The sequence below is a fragment of the Mobula hypostoma genome, chromosome 17, assembly GCF_963921235.1.
Source record: "Mobula hypostoma chromosome 17, sMobHyp1.1, whole genome shotgun sequence".
Lineage (NCBI taxonomy): Eukaryota > Metazoa > Chordata > Chondrichthyes > Myliobatiformes > Myliobatidae > Mobula > Mobula hypostoma.
The window spans coordinates 19,593,585-19,616,142 of NC_086113.1; the positions used below are offsets into that span (position 1 = coordinate 19,593,585).

Sequence of the window (22,558 nt, forward strand, 5' to 3'; positions counted from 1 at the left end):
CAGGCAGAGGTCTAAATAAGTTTCTAGTACATTTTTTCCCCCGTTAGTACATAGCTAATGCAACGAGAATGGGTCCAGAGTTAGTGGCGTGTTCCTTGTGTGAGATGTAGGAGCTTTGGGAGACCTCCAGTCTCTCTGATAACTACATGGGCATGAAGTGCACTGAGCTGCAGCTTCTGCAGTTGCGACTCGATGACCTTCAGCTCATATGGGAAATTGAAGTGATTGATAGGAGCTACAGTGAAGTAGTCACTCCTAAGTTGCAGGAGGTAGGTACCTGGGTGGCTGTCAAGAGAGGGAAAGGGAATAGGCACTCCCCCGACCTACTGGGAAAGGCACAGTGACCTCATCTCTGGCACTGAGTCCATCTCTGTGGCTCAGAAGGAAGGAGGAATAAGAGCAGTGAAGTAGTGAGAGGAGTGGATAGCAGATTCTGTGGACGTGAAAGAGGCACCCGGATGGTATGATGCTTCTCGGGTACTAGGGTCAGGGATGTCTGCCATATTGAAGACTGACGCAATATTATTATTTATTTAGTCTGCCATTTCTTTGTTCCCCATTACTGCGAGGGTGTCAGGGGGCAGAAGTAAGTGTTGTTTCTATTACTAAGGAAAAGGTGCTTGGGAAGCTGAAGGGTCTGAAGGTAGACAAGTCACCTGGACTAAATAAACTACACCCCAGTGTTCTAAAGGAGAGGGTTGAAGAGACTGTGGAGGCAGTAGTAATGATCTTTCAAAAATCACCCGATTCTGGAATGGTTCTGGAAGCCTGGAAAATTGCAAACATCACTCCACTCTTTAAGAAGGGAGGGAGGCAGAAGAAGGGAAACTATAGGCCAGTTAGCCTGACTATAGCAGTGGAAAAATGGCGGAGTTTAATATTGAGGCTGAGGTTTTGGGGTTCTTGGAGGCAGATGACAAAATAAGCCAAAGTCAGCATGGTTTCCTGAAGGGAAAATCTTGCCTGATAAATCTTTTGGAATTCTTTGGGGAAATAACAAGCGGAATAGACAAAGGAGAGTTGGTGGATGTTGTGTAGATGGATTTTAAGGCCTTTAACAAGGTGCCGCACATGAGGCTGTTTAACAAGATAAGAGCCCGTGGTATTACAGGAAAGGTGCTAACACGGATAAAAGACTGGCTGACTGGCAGGAGGCAAAGAGTGAAAATAAAGGGGGTCTTTTCTGGCTGGTTGATGGTGACCCATGGTGTGCCTTAGGCATCGGTGTTGGGACCACTTCTTTTCACATTGTATATCAGTCATTTGTCGGACGGAATTAGACTTTGTTGCCAAATTTGCGGGTGGTACGAAGATGGGTGGAGGGGTGGGTAGTGTTGAATAAGTAGGGTGTCTGCAGAAGGACTTAGATTGGGACAGTGGCCAAACAAGTAGGGTCATGCACTTCGGTGGAAAGAATAAAGGTGAGGACTGTTTTCTAAATGGGTAGAAAATTCAAAAATGAGAGTTGCAAAGTGACTTGGGAGTGCTCATGCAGGATTCCCTCAAGGTTAACTTGTAAGTTGAGTCAATTGTAAGGAAGGCAAATGCAATGTTTGTATTCATTTTAAGAGGGCTAGAATACAAAAGCAACGATGTCATGCTGGGACTTTATAAGGCATTGGTCAGACCGCACATGGAGTATTGTGAACAGTTTTGGGCCCCTTTTCTAAGAAAAGATGTGTTGCCATTGGAGAGGGTCCAGAGGAGGCTCACCAGAATGATTTCAGGAATGAAAGGGTTAACATATGCGGAGCATTTGATGACTCTGGGCTTGTCCTCACTGAAGTTTGGAAGAATGAGAGAGGATTTCACTGAAACCTGTTGAATATTGAACGGATGTGGAGAAGATGTCTCCTGTAGTGGGGGAGTCCAGAATCAGAAAACACAGCCTCACAATAGAAGAACATCCATCTAGAACAGAGATGAGGAAACATTTCTTTAGCTAGAGGGTGGTAAATCTGTGGAATTCATTGCCATAGATGGCTGTGCAGGCCAAGTCATTGGGTATATTTGGAGGTTGATAGGTTGTTGATTAATCAGGGTGTCAAAGGTTAAGGGTGGAAGGCAGGAGAATGGGGTTAACTTGGTGCATGTGTCAGCTTTTAAAATAACACAGGTCTCAACTGTTCTGCTGTAGTTGAGGTTCTTAATTATCCCATCCAGAATTGAATGTGAAGTTCAAAATTCTTGACTTTAAACCTGAACAGCACACCAACGAGCATGAGTTATGTTGTTACTAGAATGGATTTATTAAGTGTTGCAGATCTTAATTTCTGGAAACAGGAAATTAACACTGTCTGTTGAAATACACAGCCGAGTTGGATATCTGTGATAATAGCAAAAACTACTCAAAATATTAAGCAAGTCATTTCAGGAGAAACAGAATTAATAGATGGGATATTGTGGAGTAGGACCACCACATATAACTCAAATATGAGATAGCCAATTGCCCAAACTTTACTTGGTTCAGGTCCATAAGGTTGCATTTTCTGGCTGTGGTGTCCAACCCAACCAGCAAGACCATGTGTAAAGCCAGGCCATCTTGTAACATGAGTTGGCCAGTACAAGTCTTTTTTATGAAAATATTGTGAACTTCTTTGAGAGCAAAGGACCGAACACCAGCTTTACCAGCTGTCAAAGTACTCAAAATCTCAGTATTTCTCAGTGTATCTATATTCAGAAGGACTTAAAAACTATTAAAGTTGTTGAGACTTTATAAATCAACTTGAAATCATGTTAAACCACTTAAGTATTTTTAATGGCAAATGTATTATTAAAATATGTTTCTTTCCTGCAGCAGTAAGAGTTTGATTCACTTGAATGGACCTGTGCCTGGCCTAATGTGCTGCAGGATGTATGAGCAATTTCCCCAGCTGAAATGTAACTGAAGGACAATCTGCCAATGCAGCCAACTTGTATCAGCAAGTTCATGTGTTATGATAAACACAGTAAAGTCCCCAAATCTGTAGCTTTCAGGGTGAATTTCAGCATCTCCAGGCATGAATTAGCACAATGATTCATGTAAATTACTTTATTCTAAAATGTCTTGTAAACTGTTTTTAATTCAGTTAATGTTTTTTTTTGGATTTTATTTTATTCCCAAAATGAAAGGTATACCTGCCAATTGTAACATCAGAACAGCCAGTTGCTGGTCTCTGCTCTCGTTGCAGGAGCAACCTCTCTCTCCCTCACTGAAGAGAGTCTGAGATATCAAAGTGCTGGGCTGTAGACTGTAGTTTGATGGACTCGGATCAATGACTCTTTGGGGCTTCTGCTGCTTGCATGACAGGAGGGATGGGGTGGGGTCAGTGCTTCTGCTAGCGTGGGTGGGGGGGATGCTTTTTGCTGTTGCTTGTGCGAAAGGAGGGGATAGTTGGGCTTTGATGTTTCTATCATTCTATGGGGTTTCTTTGTTTCGTGGGTGTCTATGAAGAGGACGAATTTCATTCTGTATACTGGATACATTATCAGTGGCATAGACCAGATCAAATGTGTGCTTTTGCAGGGTGGCCCTCAGTCCACTTTCATCCAAACAGACGCACAATCATGGAAAATGCTACAAATTTCCCACTTTATTCCATTTGAAAGATCTCATTTTTTCCAAAAATGTGTTTGCAACGTACTTATGCACCTATTGACAATGTGCTGATATAATCCCATTCATTATTCTGAAAGCTTTTTTTAGTTTTCTTTTTGCACCGCTCGTCTACATTTGTGTTTCATAGTTAAAATCAAAAAGGCAATGAGCTATCTCAGTGCAAAGGTGTTTTCATAAGAAATTTAATCTTGATAACTGAGAAATATCTTCTAACTGACTCTTCAAAGTACTTAAACAGAGAACTGAAACTGAGTTTTAATAGAATTTGTAGAGTGGTTCCTTTTAAACTGTTCTGATTAACAAGACTACTGAGAAGGGAAGTAAATACTGTAAATATTCATTTAAAGAGGAGCATAGAAAATTCTTAAAATGTGAAATAAATTCTACCTTAAATGATTGCGAATGCTCCTCTAAATAAGATTTAAACAAATGATTATACAATTCTCACCTTCGTGGCAATAAGGTCACACAGTATTTAAGGAAAAGATTGAGAACTTCCATTGAGTACTTCCCTGTGTAAGTATTACACCCATGTAAATAAATCTCACTTCTGCTAGCTTAGTATGCCTGTTATATGGAAGTTATTTTTATGAAAAGGACTGTAACATTTCAAGATTATGGCTTACCATCACTTTGTCGAGGAGATTCAAGTGTCTGTAGTAAATATTGGCCTTTCTAGTGACACTAGTATTATATAGAATGTATAGAAAACTTATATAAGTTGCTTTAATAAGCAAACCACTATAGGTATTGCTAGCTGAGATTAATCTTCAGCTAAGGTGCTAGGCTGTCAATCAAAGCTTTGGATTCCATCAATCAGAATCAGGTTTAATATCGCCAGCATATGTTGTGAAATTTGTCGTCTTTGTAGCAGCAGTACAATGCAATACGTGATAATATAGAGAAAAAACTGGATTGCAGTAAGTATATACAAAAAATAGTTAAATGAGAAATGCAAAAAACAGAAAAAAAGTAGTGAGGTAACGTTCATGGGTTCAGTGTCCATTTAGAAATGGATGGCAGAGGGCAAGAACCTGTTCCTGCATCGTTGAGTGTGTGCCTTCAGGTTTCTGTATCTCCTTCCCGATGGAAACAATGATGAAGAGAGGGTGTGTCCTGGGTGGCGCGAGTCCTTAATGATGGAATATAAACTCTCTTCCAATCCACATGCTCACAGAACTTCCTTACCTTCTCGGTGTTGTTCCATGCAGGATGCAAACTGTGATATTAATTCACCAAAAAGTAAATTGGTTCCTTAAGGTCCTCATAACAGGGAGGATGTGGTGGGGATAAGCTCCCACTACCTATTAAATGCTCCCAGTAGAGTGTGTCTCAAATACAAACAAGTCTAGCTCCCGGCCTTCACGTGTGGCTTAGCTACTAAGTCTGGTGGAACTGTTTCTACTGACAGGAGAAGGCGCAAAGGTGGGTTACTGGCCCCTAAAAAACCAGTTGCTTTTGGCAGATGGGGCTCGTCAGCCATGGTTGGCAGCTCATCTAGAAGTCAAACAAGGCAAGCAGTTACTCTGGCTTATTCTCAGTCTTTATTATTGCAATGTTGATGGTGAGATGCCACAAACTTCCCTTGGGAGTGGTGCTAATCTTAAGAACTAATAAGAAACTGTTCGGCGTACAGTGACTGCACTCCATAACCGTGGTTACCCAAACCTCCGGTACCTGAGCTGTGGTACTTGGATGACCTTTGTATTTCAACATTCTCAGAAGCCAATACCAAAACTTTATAAACAATTTAATAACACTGACTGGCCAACTGAGTATTTCTAGCATTTTCAAATTCGTTTCAGGTTTTCAGCTTTTGCTAATTTTTTTTTTAACTTTCTCAAATAGAAGTAGGGTTATTAGAGTCTGTTTTTGTAGTTTGAAACCTATTGAAAGGCCTAAGTAGAGTAGACATGGGGAGGATGTGTCCATTATTGGAAGAGTATAGGCCTCAGGGGCAAAGCAGAATAAAAGGATGTCCCTTTAGAACAGAGATGAGGAGGAATTTTTTTTTATCTGGAAGGTGGTGAAGCTGTGGAATTCATTGCTACGGACAGCTGTGGAGGCCAAGTCATTGGGTATATTCAAAGTGGAAGGTGATAGGTTCATGATTAGCAAGGACGTCAAAGGTGAAGGGTAGAAGGCAGGAGAATGGGATTGAGAGGGATAATAAATCGGCCATGATGGAATGGCAGAGCAGACTCAGTGGGCCAAATGGCTTAACTCTGCACCTGTGTCTTATGATCTTAAAAGCATATGAGAGGATGGGCTTGAACTCAACATCCATGGGATAAATGTCCTCCACTAAACTGCTCCCACTGTGCCACATTGCCTTCAAACGATAAAGGTTCACAAACAGACGCTAAAAATCAGGGACCACCTCCCATATCATGGGAAACACTTCTCAGTAAGGGCAGAGATTGATGAAATTTGTCGCAGTGTCTTCAGTGTACCAGCACAGCCTTGGGTCATATGAAGGGTGGGTGCTTGAAGATCAAGACCTGAGACTTGACCACTATTCTGAACTGACTCTACAACCTACAAACCCACTTTCAAGGACTCTTTACAACTCGTTCTCAGTATTATTTTTATTTGCAGTTTGTCTTCTTTTGCACATTAGTTGCTTGTCAGTCTTTGTCTGTTTACCTATCCAGTACTTATGTATTGGGTACCATATATCCAATAACATATATCAGGTAACAGGGGTGCCGGAGCAGGGGTTGGCACGGGTGCAAACACACCAAGTCCTGAGACCAGGCAAGGTCGTTTGATTCCAACCAGCTGACTCCCTGTTAAGCTGCTGGTGCTTAGGGCAGCAATGAAAGTCCTCCATCTCTGTCTGACCATACTGTCGCACACAGATAAAGGAGGATTCTCCATTGCTGGTTCTGCAACAATTTCTTTTGACCAGTCAGGATTGTTAACCCTGAGCTGTACCCCCAAACCTGGAGGACCGGTGGACCACTCTCAGTCTGGACTCTGTTTGGCATGGGTGACCCTGTCAAGAGCCAAAGCACAAGGCCCTGACTCTAGCCAACATAGCTCTCCAGGTCATTGAGGCACGCAAGCTGCCAAACATTCTGACAAGTTTATGGTCCTCTCGGAGGATGTGATTCCAAACACTTGACTAATTAATCATTATAGAATATCCCTCTTGTGCCTCCCACTCCCTCCCCTCTCCCTTCCCCCTTTCCCACCCATGAATCCCTCTCCTCTGCTCCCTTCCCACTGTCAGTCCACAATAAAGACCCCTATCATCACTCACATACATCATGATTTTTTTTTGCGGCAGCAGTACAATGCAATACATAGAATTACTACAGTACTGTGCAAAAGCCTTAGGTAAGCTAGCTACATACATGAGTCTCAGGTCTTTGCACAGTACTGTTTTCACAAAGTTCTATTTTTTCCCCTGTAAATACCTGCAAGAAAACAAATCTCAAGGAAGTATGTAATAATATACACTGTAAATGTACTTTAATAAAAATTTTGAATGAATAATCTCTGGCTTCTAACTGGGTTGAAGATGACCTGGGACACAGGTCAGCTGGCATTTATAGGATTCCCTGTGAACGCCGAGCAATGTATAATCGGTCAGACGTGTATAATGTATAATCGGCACAGTGGAAACCAGTACAGGAGGTGTATTCATTTGGGTTACAGGGAGAAGTCGGTGGTAGCAGAAAAATCAGTAGAAAGATGAGCAAACGACTATCAGCATCCTCTTAATGCAAAGCTCAGTCATGGGAAACGGTTCAAGAATGCACTGAAAACCATCATGAAGAAATGTAGCAACCCCACTGGCTCCTGCAAATCCTTGGCTCGTGACTGTTCAATGTGGACATGGAGAAAGAAACCGCTTCAAATAAAATATCACAAAATGCTGGAGGAGAGAAAACCAGAACTAACCTCTTGGGTCCTTTCATTAAAAAGAACTATCATCAGAAATGTTATTGACCTGAAATGTTAGCTCTGTTTCTCACTCTCTTCCATTACTAGCCGACCTGCTAAATACTTCAGTTTTCTGCTTTTCCTTTGGTTTTCCTGCGGATGCGGATTTTTTTTTTACTTTCAGAATGGTTTGAAATTCTGCTTTAGACAGAATCACTTAATCAAACATACATTTGATTGAGTCCTGTCTAGAGCATTGATTTTTCAGATGAGACAGTAAAAAACAGTTGTTTTTTTTTTACCAGCTCAGGTGAAGATAGAGAGCCCCATATGCTAGTTGTAGAAAAGAGCATTGTGCTTGACCAACTTCATGAGAATATTAATTCATGAGTCAGTTAACTCTTTACTGTTTGTGGAAATTACTTCAGACAAGGTCTAGGTAGCAACACTGAGCAGACTTGAAAAGTAATTTGTCGATAGGAACATAAAAATCTACAGCACATTACAGGCCCTTCCGCCCACAATGTTGCGCTGACCATGTAGCCTACTCTAGAAGTTGCCTAGAATTTCCCAACCGCATAGGCCTCTATTTTTCTAAGCTCTGTATACCTAACTAAGAGTCTCTTAAAATACCCTATGGTATCTGCCTCTACCACCTTCACTGGCAGTGCATTCCACGCACCCACCACTCTCAGTGTGTGAAAAACTTACTTCTGACATCCCCCTTGTACCTACTTCCAAGCACCTTAAAACTATGCCCCCTTGTGTTAGCTATTTCAACCCTGGGAAAAAGCCTCTGGCTATGAACACGATCAAAGCCTCTCATCATCTTATACACCTCCATCAGGTCACCTGTCATCCTCCATCAATCCAAGGAGAAAAGGCCAAGTTCACTCAACCTATTCTCATAAGGCATGCTCTCCATTCCAGGCAACATCCTTGTAAATCTCCTCTGCACTCTCTCTGTAGTATCCACAACCTTCCTGTAGTGAGGTGACCAGAAATGAACACAGTACTCTAAGTGGGTCTGACCAGGGTCTTATAGAGCTGTAACATTACCTCATGGCTCTAATTTGGAGAGCGATTCAAAACTACAGAAATAAAAAGCAATATGAAATGATTGTTCACTATGAAGCCATAATTGTTGACTTTTTGAGCAATTACATTTTCTCTAGCCTTGAAGCTTTTGTACTTTTTCTGTTTTTAACGAAAACACTTCTCAAATTGCTGATCTTGATTTCCCCAATAGAGGCGAAGGTATACTCGTTAAGTCAAGCATTCTCCTGGATTGTCCGATGGACCTGGAAAAAACTGCCAAATCCATTCCTTGTTGGAATAGCAGCAATTTTGTTAAGTTCGTTGTTTGTCAGAACACCTTACAAATGGGTAGGATATCTCCTAAAATGGTAAGTTTTACTGATTTTAACTGATGTCACATCATATATCATGCTGTTGATCTGGGTAAATCTTTCCATGTTCTTTTTTGTAATCTGCATTCCTTTTTTTTCTCTCTCTCTCTTCCTTCATTCCATGTTAGGTTAGCAGGTTGTTATCTCAGTTCTCCACATTTTGACTATATTCTCCTCCTGCCATCTCCTGAAGGCCGTTAATATGAAGCTCTGAATATACCTGTCCTCAAAATGAATTCTGCCTGAATTCATGATGATCCATAGTTATAATTCCAGGTAGTAACAATAAGAAAAAAAGCAGAGTAATTTCCAGCAGATGCTTGCAGGAGTTTGTCCTGCTAAACTTCACCCTTGAGAATAATGCTTTGCCATATTGAACAGCAGCACCCATAAGTATACTACTACGACTCAGGCCTAGGGGGCCGGCGTTGGGCCCTTCATAAGTATATGATATGTATAAAAGTTAAAGAACATAATGAGGCATGAGTTGGCTGTGGTAGACACCTAACTCCTAGATCTCCAAACTCCTAAACCTGGGACCCAGCATCTCCCTTTGCAGCTGGATCGTGACTTCCTAACAGATGAGCAGTACGCAATAAGGATAGGTAGCGACACCACCAGTACGATTATTCTCCACACTGGAGCCCCTTGAAGCAGCATCCTCGGCTTCCTTTCCTACTGCCTATACCCCCATGGCTGCGTGGCTAGACTCCGCTCCAACTCCATCAGCAAGTTTGCAAATACAGTAGTAGGCCGTATCTCAAATGATGATCAAGTTCAATTTCATTGTCATCTGACTGTACGTTTATTTACAACTAAATTGAACAATGTTCCTCCGGATCACAGTGCACTCACACAACATAATCACACACAGCACATAAACCAAAGCATTGTACTGTAAATACGTTGTTAAAATATACCTCTAATTCAAAATGCATGCAGCACAGATAAGCAGTTAACAGTAGAGTCTCTGTCCTAGTGATGAGGCCTGAGACCTTGTTGGTGTCATGACAACAACCTTTCCCTCAGTGTCAGTAAGACAAAAGAGCAAGCCGTTGACCTAAGGAGGCAGCAGTGCACACATTCATGTTTTCATTAATGTTACCGCAGTTGAGACAGTTGAGAGTTTCAAGTTCCTAGGAGTGGACATTACCAATACTCTCTCCTCATCTAACTCACCAGTGCCTTTTATATCTTCAGGAGGCTAAAGAAACTTTAGCTCCTTTGACACTCATTAGTTTTTATCAAAGCACCATATAAACCATCCAATCCTATGCATCACAGCTTGGAGTAGCCCATGACTGCAAGCAGCTGTGAGATGTGGACACACCTCAGCACATCAGAGAAACTAGCCTCTCCTCCATGGACTCTGTCTGCACTTCTCGCTGCCTCAGTAAAGCATCCAGCGTAATGAAAGGTTCCACTGACCCTGGACATTTTCTTTTCTCCCATCTCCCATCAGGATGAGTACATACCAGACTCAAGGACAGCTTCTAACCCACCCTTACAAAACTATTGAATGGTTCCCTAGTATGATAAGATCAACTCTTAACAACATAATCTACCTTATTGTGACCTTGTGTCATACTGTCTACCTGCACTGCACCCCTCTGCACTGCATTCACTCTCGTCCACATTTTATTGTTGTTTTACCTTGTACTACCTGAATATACAGTTGTAATGTATTGAATTTGTGTGGACAGTGTGCAAGATAAGTTTTTCACTATACCTCAGTACATGTGGCAATGATAAACCAATTTATCAATTTAATTTTACAGGGAAACTGTATTAACAGATATAACAAGCTTAAATTTCTTTGATGAATTAATATAGTTCACAGCAACAATCAGCTTCTTTAAGGGCCAAGAATCCATGGCTAATAAAACAATTTAAAATATAGTATTAGATCAAAGGGAAAATATCAACTAATGTGGGTCCCTTACAAACTGAAATAGTGGAAATATTGAATGAAAACCATCTTGAAATTGTGGACAAAACAAGAGGTGAAATGTTAGCATTATGTTTTGGTAAAAAAGGACTAGGAAAATAAATGAGGTTGAAAGTCTGTTAATCCCAGATCTTGACAGCCTGTGTTTTTAGATTTTGATGGATGTCACAATGGAGATATCAATGCCCTGGGTGTTGTCTTCCAAAATCCCACAGATGGATTCCAGAATCCAGGATTAAATGAGTGGTAATGGAGCACTTTATACTTAAAAATTGGATTGGATGGAGTCAATTTGATTTTTGAAAGGGAGAAAGTTATTTTGAAGGTGCGGTTAGCACAATAAAGAAACTGTTAACCTGTGGGTGTGGTGTATATTCATAGAAGGCCTGTAGTTTGAGGCTAGTGAATGAGTGGTATGGATTGAGTTTAGGTTAATGATTGAAAAAAAAAACAGTGGGAACAAGTAGTTCATATTGGATTGGAAACTTCTGACCTGTGAGATTGATGCTGAGGCCTCAGTAGTTTAACAGTGGTCCAGATGCAGCTTTGAGCCCCACCATCCCAGTCCGTTCAACAGTAGCCTGCACAAGCGTCCACGGCGTGCTAAAGTCATGAGATGATTGATTGCTGGGGCAAGCAGCACACAGAATGAGTGGACTTCTTTTTTTGATTTTCAAGAAGTTACGTACCTATGAGTACAGACTGAAGCAGCAAGATCTCTGTAACAAGTCAGTACTCTGCAAGGTAGTATTAAGCTGGACACCATTATACCTTTGTTTTTGAAAAGTATTCAGTTTCTGAAAATACTTTGAGAAGAAAATGGCATCAAAATGCTGCTGCTATGTCAGTATCTTACTGACATTACATCATGCCTCAGAAATTCTTTTGTATAGTGTGAAGGTGTACAAAATTGAATTACATAGAAAATTCTATTAAAAACAATCATTCTAGCGGTCACACTGATTGCTAAGTCAACTGTCACCAGTCCCAGTCCGTTCAACAATTGCCCTCATAAGCAACCTTTTTGCTGTAAAGTCATGAGATAATTGATTGTTGGGGTAGTGCCCACAGGAAAATGATTCTCAGGGTTGTATATGGTGACACATATGCACTTTGATAATAAAATTTACTTTGAACTTTGTTACTTTTCTGCAGAATTATATGCTACTGCTGTTGCATTTTTTAAAAAAGTGCAATGGATGCTCTGATTCCCAGTCCATGATTTTCATTTGTAATGTTATATGCACCTTTTTATAAAAAATGTCAACTATTTCGAATTTAATATTTCTTTCTCCCATTTTACTATTACAGGCCATTAAGGATAAGAAACAGAAGTAAGAGATAATTTATTCTTAAATGTTCACTTCAGTATTTTGCTGTGATTTCACTCCAAAGATTAAACAGTGGATTAATTTCTTCTGCCCCTTGTTTTGACTCAGAAAACAGTTCTGTTGGTCCGTCAACAGATCTCTTAGAATATGCAAGCATCGAATGGAAGGGAGGTACCAAGCAAGCTGAGAAGATGAAAAAGGTAACAATGGTGCATTTAACTCCACTGAGACATCCATTCCAAAAGAGCTGCCTTTTGGAAAACAATGGGCTGGATTATGCGGGGTAACGTGTTGGTGCAAGTTCAGACTTGTGCTTGTATAAATGTGGAAATCTTTAGCTTGCTTGCAGTTCACAAATGATTTCTCAGCTGTGCTCTGATAGAGGAGTTTAGGACTGTGAGGCTATATCAATTCCCAGCACATATACCTGGCAACACAAGTAGACAGGGTGATAAAGCATATCGCATATTTTGCCTTTATTGGTCGAGGCATTGGGTATGAAATTGGGAATAAGTCCATAAAACATAGGAGCAGAATTAGGCCATGTGGTCCATCATGTCTGCTCTGCCATTCAATCATAGCTGTTCCTTTTTTTCCTCCTCAACCTCATTTTCTGGCCTTCTCCCCATAACCTTTGATGCCATGTCCAGTCAAGCACCTATCAATCTCTGCCCTAGATACACCTAACGACCTGGCCTCCACAGCTGCATGTGGTGACAAATTCCACAAATTCACCACCCTCTAGCTAAAGAAATTTCTCCATATCTCTGTTTTGAATGGACGCCTCTCTATCCTGAGGCTGTACCCCCTTGTCCTAGACTCCTCCAACATGGGGAAACATTCTTTGCACATCTACTCTGTCTGGGCCTTTCAACATTGAAAAGATTTCAATGAGATCTCCCCTCATCCTTCTAAATTCCAGTGAGTACTGACCCAGAGCCATCAAACGTTCCTCGTATGATGACCCTTTCATTTCTGGAATCATCGTTATGAACCACCTCTGGACCCTCTCCAATGCCAGCACATCTCTTCTAAGATGAGGAGCCCAAAACTGTGTACAATACTCAAGGTGAGGCCTCACCAATGCCTTATAGAGGCTCAGCATCACATCCCTTGTATTCTAGCCCTCTTGAAATGAATGCTAACATTGCATTTGCCTTTCTCACCACCGACTCTACCTGCAAGTTAACCTTTAGAGTGTTCTGCACAAGGACTCCCAAGTCCCTTTGCATCTCAGATTTTTGGATTTTATCCCTGTTTTAGAAAATAGTCCGCACATTTATTTCTACTCCCAAAGTGCATGACCATGCATTTTCCAACATTGTATTTCATTTGCCACTTTCATGCCCATTCTCCTAATCTGTCTCATTCCTTCTGCATCCTACCTGTTTCCTCAACCTACCTGCCCCTCCACCAATCTTTGTATCATCTGCAAACTTGGCAACAAAGCCATCTATTCCATCATTTAAATCATTTATATACAACATACAAAGAAGTGGTCCCAACACCAACCCTTGTGGAATACCACTAGTCATAGGCAGCCAATCGGACAAGGATCCTTTTATTCTCACTCACTGTCTTCTTCCAATCAGCCAATGCTCTAACCATCTTAGTAACTTTCCTGTAATACCATGGGCTCTTGACTTGGTAAGCAGCCTCATGTGTGGCACCTTATCAAAGGCCTTCTGAAAGTCACCTCTTCCTTAACAATTGACTCTAACATCTTCCCAACCACTGAGGTCAGGCTAACTGGTCTATAATTTCCTTTCTGCTGCCTTCCTCCTTTCTTAAAGAACGAAGTGACACTTGAAATTTTCCAATCTTCTGGCACCTTGCCAGAGTCCAGTGAGTCTTGAAAGATCATTTCTAATGCCGCCACTATCTCTAATGCTACCTCTTTCAGAACCCTAGGGTACAGTTCATCTGGTCCAGGTGACTTATGTTCTTTTAGGTCTTTCAGCGTTTTGAGCACCCACTTCTCTTCCTTCACACAGTACAACATATGGCACACTGCTAGTGTCTTCCACAGTGGAGACTGATGCAAAATACTCATTTAGTTCATCTGCCATCTCCTTGTCCCCCATTATTATTTCTCCTGCCTCATTTTCTAGCAGTCCTATATCCACTCTCATTTCTCTTTTATTATTTTCATACTTGATAAAGCTTTTTTTATCCACTTTGATATTATTTGTTAGCTTGCTTTCATGTTTCATCTTTTCCCTTCCAATGATTCTTTTAGTTGCAAGTAGGTTTTAAAAACTTCCCAATTCTCTATCTTGCCACTAATTTTTGCTTTGTTGTATGCCCTTTTGCTTTTACAATAGCTTTGACTTCCCTCGTCAGCCACAGTTGTACTATTTTGCCATTTGAGTATTTCTTCATTTTTGGAATACGTGTGTCCTGCACCTTCCTCATTTTTCCCAGAAATGCACGTCATTGCTGCTGTGCTGACATCCCTGCCAGCATTTCCTTCCATCTTACTTTGGCCAACTCCTCTCTCATACCACTGTAATTTCCCTTACTCCACTGAAATACTGCTACATCAGACATTACTTTCTCCCTGTCAAATTACAAGTTGACCTCAAATCATGTTGTGATCACTGGTTCCTAAGGGTTCTTTTACCTTAAGCTCCCTGACCACCTCCAGTTCATTACACAACACCCAATCCAGTATAGCTGATCCCCTAGTAGGCTCAACGAAAAACTGCTCTAAAAAGCTGCCTCTTAGACTTTTAAACAAACTCCACCCTCTTGAGATCCATTACCAACCTGATTTTCCCAATCGACCTGCATGTTAAAATCTCTCATGATTATCATCCCAGTGCCCTTTTGACACGCCTTTTCTATTGCCTGTTGTAATCTGTGGTCCACATCCCAGCTACTGTTGGAGGCCTGTATATAATTGCCATCAGTGTCCTTTTACCCTTGCAGTTTCTTATCTGAATCCACAAGGATTCAACATCTTCCGATCCTATGTCACATCTTCCTACTGATTTGATGCCATTCTTTACCAGTAGAGACACACCACCCCCTCTGCCTACCTTCCTATCATGTTGGTTAGGCTGTATCTGGAGTATTGTGTGCAGTTCCTGTTGCCCCAATACAAAGTGTGGAACTTCTGGAGAAGTTCACCAGGGTGCTGTCTGGATTAGTGTGCACTCACTATCAGGAGAGATTGGACAAACATGGATTGTTCTCTCTGGAGTATCTGACCTGCTACAACTTTATAAAATTATGAGAAACACAGATAGTTGGAGTCCTTTTCCAAGTTTAGAATGGTTACTTTCTCGAGGACGTAGCTTTAAGGTGAGGGTGGGTGAATATTTAAAGAGATGTGCAGGGAACTTTTTTTTCTTAGATTAGCAGGTGGCTGGAATGCACTGCCGGGAGTGATGGCAGAGGCAATCAAGGCAGCACCAATTAATAATTAAAAGGGATCTCGTGCTTTCCCAGCACTTGTGACAAATAACCTCTTCTTGGGCTTCCAGCTGGGTGCAAGTATCAATTATAACTGACGTTTCGATGACCAGCTCTGCCATCTTCATCAGGGATGATGCCTGATTTCTGATGAAGATGGCAGAGTTGGTCATCAAAACGTTGGTTATGATTAATACTTGTAGCCGGCTAGAAGCCTGAGAAGAGTTTATTCATTTAACAGGCATTGTACACAGGCATGTTAACATACAGGGATTGGAGTTGAATTCATTTATTATTGTTACATGTACCAAAGTGCGGGGGAGTGGAAAATCTTAGTTTTGTATGCCAAAAGATAATTTTTTTATAGCAATGATTGAGGTAGTTCGTCCATTGTCGACGTCGATGAGGACCTCGACACCATTGATGATGTTGAGACTAGCGCATGATTTGGATTTAAGTGAGGGAGAGTTGCGCAGCGTCAGCCTCACTCTCTCTTCCCAATTCCCATCTGGATCCAGTGGCAAGACAGTGTCGAGATGGCTGGAGATGGGAGTAGGTGCAGTGGATGACCAGGATGTCTTCTGTGTCTTGTCATGCCCTACGCATTCCACGATGCTTGCAGAGACCGCCTTCTTGACTGTTTGGACCTTCCATTGGTCTCGTCCGCTCAATCTGCCGGAATCTGTCTTCACATGCTGGGATAGACAACTCCCTATCTCACCGAGGGTTTGAGACCCGTCGGCTACCCTCACCTGGTTTAGCCGGCTTGTCGAAGCCGTTGCTCGGGGTGTGGCCGCTGTTGCATGCAAACAGCTACGGGGAGCCACAGGTGAGAGCTGAGTGCCAGGTGGGGACCAAAGGTGGACAAACCGCCCTGAAAAGAATGCGACATGTTCCCCCACCAGAGGTGCTACCCCTCCCTGACACCCCATACAGCCCATTGAGGTAGTACAACGGAAAACAATAACAGAATAGTCTACAGTTACAGAATAAAGTGTTACAGAGAAGATGCCATGCAAGCAGGCAATAAGGTGCAAGGCCAGAAAGAGGTAGATTATGGGGCCAAGATTAGGGGGACTGTACAATAGTTTTAGAACAGAGGGGTATAAAATGTCCTTAAACATGCTGGTAAGCGCTTTCAGGCTTTTGTATCTTCCTCCTCACTCCGTGCCCACCCCCCCCAATACGGGGGAGAATAAGGAAGACTGTCCAAAGTGGGTAGGGTCTTTGATTTAATTAGCTGCTTTAATGAGGCATCAAGAAATGGTGTACATGACACTGTATGAGGAAGGAGAATTGGGGATATTGATCATGTGCAGGCAGAAAGGAGGACTTTAATTTGACGTCATGTACAGCACAGAAATTGCCATCCAAAAGGCTTATTTCTCTGTTGTGTGGTTCTGTATTCTGACTTAATATTTGATCTGTTGCATGGAGCTCTCCTCCATTAATTTCACTGGAGGGGAACAACTGCTAGCATTTAAGGTCAGTGTTGGTATTTTTTAAAGTTATTTTTTAGTTATTCCATTTGTATTAAAGTGTTTTTAGTTTTTCATTTCAATTTTCATTATTTGAAAGTGAATAATAATTTCCTAAATGATTTTGGAATAACTTTTGAATGTTTTCATAAGTCACAAGTATTTAAGGATTTTAATGTCCTTCTAAAATGGTGACTGTAGGTTAGCCAGCTTTCAAAGCCTTTTTTCACCACTTCTGTGGGTGAAGCTTGTTCTGCCCCATTTGTCCCCCAAGTCCACAACCTCAACCCTAATAACAGAAGGCCTAGAATTTGCCACTATGTCAGGAGTTAGTACTTTTCTTAATCTGCTGAAACTTGGACCAGGTGTCGATCTTTATTTTTGCTGCCGACTATAAATTCTGAGTCAATTAGTGTGTAACCCTTTCTCAGTTAAATTGTGAGAATGTGGTCACCGGCAATGACAAGAATAGCAATTTTTAGTTTTGAAGTTCTGCTTTGTTAATTTTGTTCATTCAGAATCCACTTAGTTTACCTGGAATTGGGCAATCAATTGGACTACTGCACTTCACATTATTCTGTATGTCGTACTTGTACAAAAAATTTATTTTGCTTTCCTGGTTGGCTAAAACTTAAGTAAATCTTCTATTGGGGAAAACTTAAACGAGAAATTTTGCAGATGCTGAAAATCCAAAGCAACACACAGAGAGTCCTGGAGGAACTCAGCAGGTGAGGCAGCATCAATGGAAATAAATAAACAATTGATGTTTCAGACCAAGTCCTTCCTGCAGAACTGGAAAGGAAGGGGGAAGATGTTTGAATAAAAAGGTGGGGGGAAGGGGAAGGAGGATAGCTGGAAGGTGATAGGTGAAGCCAGATGGGTAGGAAAGGCAAAGGGCTGGAGAGGAAGGAATCTGATAGGAGGGGAGAAAGGGAAGGAGGAGGGAACCCAGGGGGAGATGATAGGCACGTGAGAGATGTAAGAGGCCAGAGTGGGCAATAGAAGAAAAGGGGATGGGGAGGGTAATTTTTTTTTAACTGGAAGGAGAAATTGATATTCATGCTGTCAAGTTGTAAGCTACCCAGACAGAATATAAAGTGTTACTCCTCGCCCTGAGGGTGGCCTCAAGACACGAGAGGGGGCCATGGTCTGAAATGTTGGAATGGGAATTGGAATGAAGATATTTGGCCACCGGAAAGTTGTACTTTTGGCGGATGAAGCGGAGCTGCTCAATGAAGTGGTCCCCCAGTTTATGACATGTCTCACCATGCCGCATTCGGGAGCACCAGATACTAAAGACAACCCCAGCAGATTCGCAGGTGCAGGGTTGCCTCTCCTGGAAGGACTGTTTGGGGCCCCGTGTGGACTTGAGGGAGGGAGTGAATGGGCAGGAATAGCACTTGGGCTATTTGCAAGGGTAAGTGTTGGGAGGGATGAATGGACAAGGGAACCACAGAGGGAGTTATCCCTGTGGAAAGTGTTTGGGGGGGGGGTGCCCGGGGTGAGGTAAAGGTTTGTTTGGTGGTAGGATCCCTTACTCTCCCACATCTATAAATTGATGAGAAAATATTGAGGAATTAAATATTTTTCCCTGAAGATGTATTTCTAATGGTGCTCAGTTGAAATGGGAAATGTTGTTACAGTCAAAGTTCCAATGACTGTTGAACAATGCTGTTTTTTAGTGAAACATTTTGTTTTGTATCTATCAAGTACATGGAAATCATTAGCCAGTTTCTGAAAAGTATTTTTAAAACAATTTTAATTTAAAATTGTGCAGGAGGTATATTCCTAGATCTCTTATAATCTTTCTTAATATTTTCTCTCCAATGCTGATGATTAAGTCACTACTTGTTAAATCTTAAAGACCATGAACAAAGTTTGATACTGTATTTAGCTACTGAATTTACCTGTATTTTCAAAATTTGTCAATCTTTTGAGATCAGAATTGCAATCCAATTTTAAGACATCAAGTATAGTGGGAATGGAATTACTGTAATTTTTTTTGTAAGGTATGATTTAGTGTTGAGTTTTAGGAGTTGAAAATTGTATGGTACATTTTCCAATATCTTCTTTTAACAAGTTTCTATTGTGAATCAGAATCAGGTTTAATATCACCGGTATATGTCGTGAAATTTGTTGTCTGCGGCAGCGGTACATTGCAATACATAATAATAGAGAAAAAATCTGAATTACAGTAAGTACATATATAGATATTAAATAGTTAAGTTAAATTTGAATTGAATTTATTTCTTACATCCTTCACATACATGAGGAGTAAAAATCTTTACGTTTCGTCTCTGTCTAATGTGCAATGTGCAATTTATAGTAATTTGCAAGAAATAGTATGTACAACAGGACAGTCAATATAACATAGAAATACAATTGTATCAGTGTGAATTAATCAGTCTGATAGACTGGTGGAAGAAGCTGTCCCGGAACCTGTTGGTCCTGGCTTTTATGCTACGGTACCATTTCCCGGATGGTAGCAGCTGGAACAGTTTGTAGTTGGGGTGACTTGGGTCTCCAATGATCCTTCAGGCCCTTTTTACACATCTGTCTTTGTAAATGTCCTGAAGAGTGGGACTTTCACATCTACAAATACGCTGGGCTGTCCGCACCACTCTTTGCAGAGTCCTGCGATTGAGGGAAGTACAATTCCCATACCAGGTAGTGATGCATCCCGTCAGGGTACTCTCAACTGTGCCCCTGTAGAAAGTCCTTAGGATTTGGGGACTCATGCCAAACTTCTTCAACCGTCTGAGGTGAAGGAGGTGCTGTTGTGCTTTTTTTTCACCAAACAGCTGGTATGTGCAGATCATGTGAGATTTTCAGAGATGTATATGCCAAGGAACTTAAAGCTGTTCACCCTCTCAACCCCAGATCCATTGATGTAAATAGAAGGTAGCCTGTCTCTATTCCTCCTGTAGTCCACAACCAGCTCCTTTGTTTTTGTGACATAGAGGGAGAGGTTGTTTTCTTGATACCACTGTGTCAGCATGATGACTTCTTCTCTGTGGGCTGCCTCATTGATAAGGCCAATCAATGTTGTGTCATCAGCGAATTTAATTAGCAGATCGGAGACACAGTAATGGGTGTACAGAGAGTAAAGGAGGGGGCTTAGGACACAGCCCTGAGGGACACCTGCATTGAGGGGCAGAGGTGAGGGAGCCCACTCTTACCACCTGCCAGTGATCTGACAGGAAGTCCAGGATCTGGCTGCACAAGGCAGGGTGAAGGCTGAGTGCAAAAATAAAAAAAAGTAGTGCAGAAATAAAATTTTTAAAAATAAAGTAGTGAGAAAGTGTTCATGGGTTCAATGTCTATTCAGAGATCTGAAGGCAGAGGGGAAGAAGCTGTTCCTGAATTGCTGAGTGTGTGCCTTCAGGCTTCTGTACCACCTCCTTGATGAAGGAGAACAAGGCATGACCTGGGTGATGGGTCCTTAATGATGAATGCCACCTTTTTCAGGCATTGCTCATTGAAGATGTCCTGGATTCTGTGGAAGCTAGTGCCCATGATGGAGCTGACTAAGTTTACAACTCTCTGCAGCTTATTTCGATCCTGTGCAGTAGCCCCCCCCACCCCCATTCCAGACGGTGATGCAGCCAGTTAGAATGATCTCCACGGTACATCTGTAGAAATGTGTGAGTGGATTAGCCTTTTTACTATCTAGCTGAAACCTGCTGGATCTTCAATATCTGACAATGAAAAAATATGCGGATTAAACTTCTATGATTATAACCATGTTGCCTTTCTTACTACATTAGTTTGTTTTGATATCCTTGAAATGCCAGTCGTTTTCTACTCTCTCATTAACTATCCATCGGCAACAGAAAACTCTACCAATTCCATGAGTTACTCAACAAGATTGATATACTACTGCTCAATAAAATAATTTTTTAAACTTAGAATCAAGGTATAGAACACATTAGTCTATCTTTAGCAGACCTGTGACCCAGTCCTGCATTTTATTTACGCTAAACCATAATGTCAGAGTGAAATGATTTTGCTATACACTGACACCTAGTGACCCTCAGTCTCATGACAGGGCCCAATTCAACAATCAAACAAAAATAAGAGTTTCCAAAGGAGTGGGTCTTGATCTACCAAAGTGAAACACAATGGAATATATCTATGCTGCAGGGATCTCCCAAGTTTAGTGTTTGTACAAAGTAGTCCTACTTTCATGTCAGTCCTAAACTTATGCAGCCTAAATGTACTGTTAATAAATATACAGTAACAGTTCAATTAAGAATAACTGCCAGTGATTCTTTCAGTGAAATAACAGAGGTGAAGATGGTCAAGTATGATTATATTTGCATTGTAGTGTGATACTTCCAAATATTAATATTGCATATGATCTGTTGAGTGATATTTTATATTAATGATAAATTAGCACTGAAATGTGTACATTATGAGACTAGAATGCAGGGAAATTAGGAACTATTATTGATAAATCTACATGTTCGTAGTTCAAAGTGGTTTGATATGTCAATACCATTCATTAATTTGGCGCATGAAATTTAAATCCTACTCTAGTGTCCCCCTCTGCAGAATATGATAACTGATTAAGTATAGTAACTGATTGAAGAATAGGGATTTAGGTGTTTGATTAGTATTGATATTAAGGATATTAAACCCACATAAAGCTGCTGGACCTGACAACTTGCATCCCACGGTTCCTCTATAGGGATAGTGATGATTTTAGGAATCACTATCAAAGACCTTTGATAATTATAATGTGATTTGGAGGTATCAACACAAGGTAAAATACATGAAAATCTCTGCTCAGATGCTCAATAATTGTACATGTAGGACTGAGATTGATTGGCCTAGGACGGAATGGGAAATTGAGTGGCATTAGGGATGTACCACTGCATCAGGAATGATCTTTTGAACGGAAAAAGGAGTTGTATGCACTGGTCCTGTTTCTAATTCTTTGTTTCTGAAATTTGACAATGATGTGGTCCAATTTCTCTGTTCCAGGCTTATGAAGATATTTATTTGGTGCACCACATTAAACACGTCCGAAGAATCAGAGGAGATAACTACTGTGCACTGAGGGCAGTATTGTTTCAGGTTTTCAGCCACGGTATTCCTCCTCCAACGTGGATGAGGGAACAGAACATAACCAAGGTAAATTGAAGCTTGCAAAGGACACATGTCAATTCCAAACTGTGGTATGGCTCAATGCATTGATATCCCTGAAAAATTGACTCAACTCCCATAACACCATTTATTCAATACTTCGAAATGAAAATATGTTAGTATTCACCACCATGATTGGGTAGAGGTACAGGAGACTTGGATCCCACACCACCAGTAGTTCAGTAACAGTTATTACCTTGTGACCAGCAGGGAAAAGGGGATGAGGAATGGTGAAGGGGTGGTGGGCATTACCAGAAACTGATGTTCATGCCATCAGGTTGGAGGCTACCCAGACAGAATGTAAGGTGTTGCTCCTTCACCCTGAGGATGCCGATCAC

General features: G+C 41.3%; 1 protein-coding gene across 1 annotated transcript in view; it reads left to right on the top strand.

Annotated features, from left to right (window-relative positions):
• LOC134357878 (inactive ubiquitin thioesterase OTULINL-like) overlaps positions 1-22,558 on the top strand; it is a 57,514-nt gene that overhangs the window by 20,451 nt on the left and 14,505 nt on the right. Inside the window, exons 2-5 of the mRNA XM_063069620.1 lie at positions 8,739-8,895; positions 12,158-12,180; positions 12,286-12,377; positions 22,059-22,208. Coding sequence (XP_062925690.1) covers positions 8,739-8,895; positions 12,158-12,180; positions 12,286-12,377; positions 22,059-22,208 — 422 coding nt within the window. The remainder of the gene's footprint in view (positions 1-8,738; positions 8,896-12,157; positions 12,181-12,285; positions 12,378-22,058; positions 22,209-22,558) is intronic.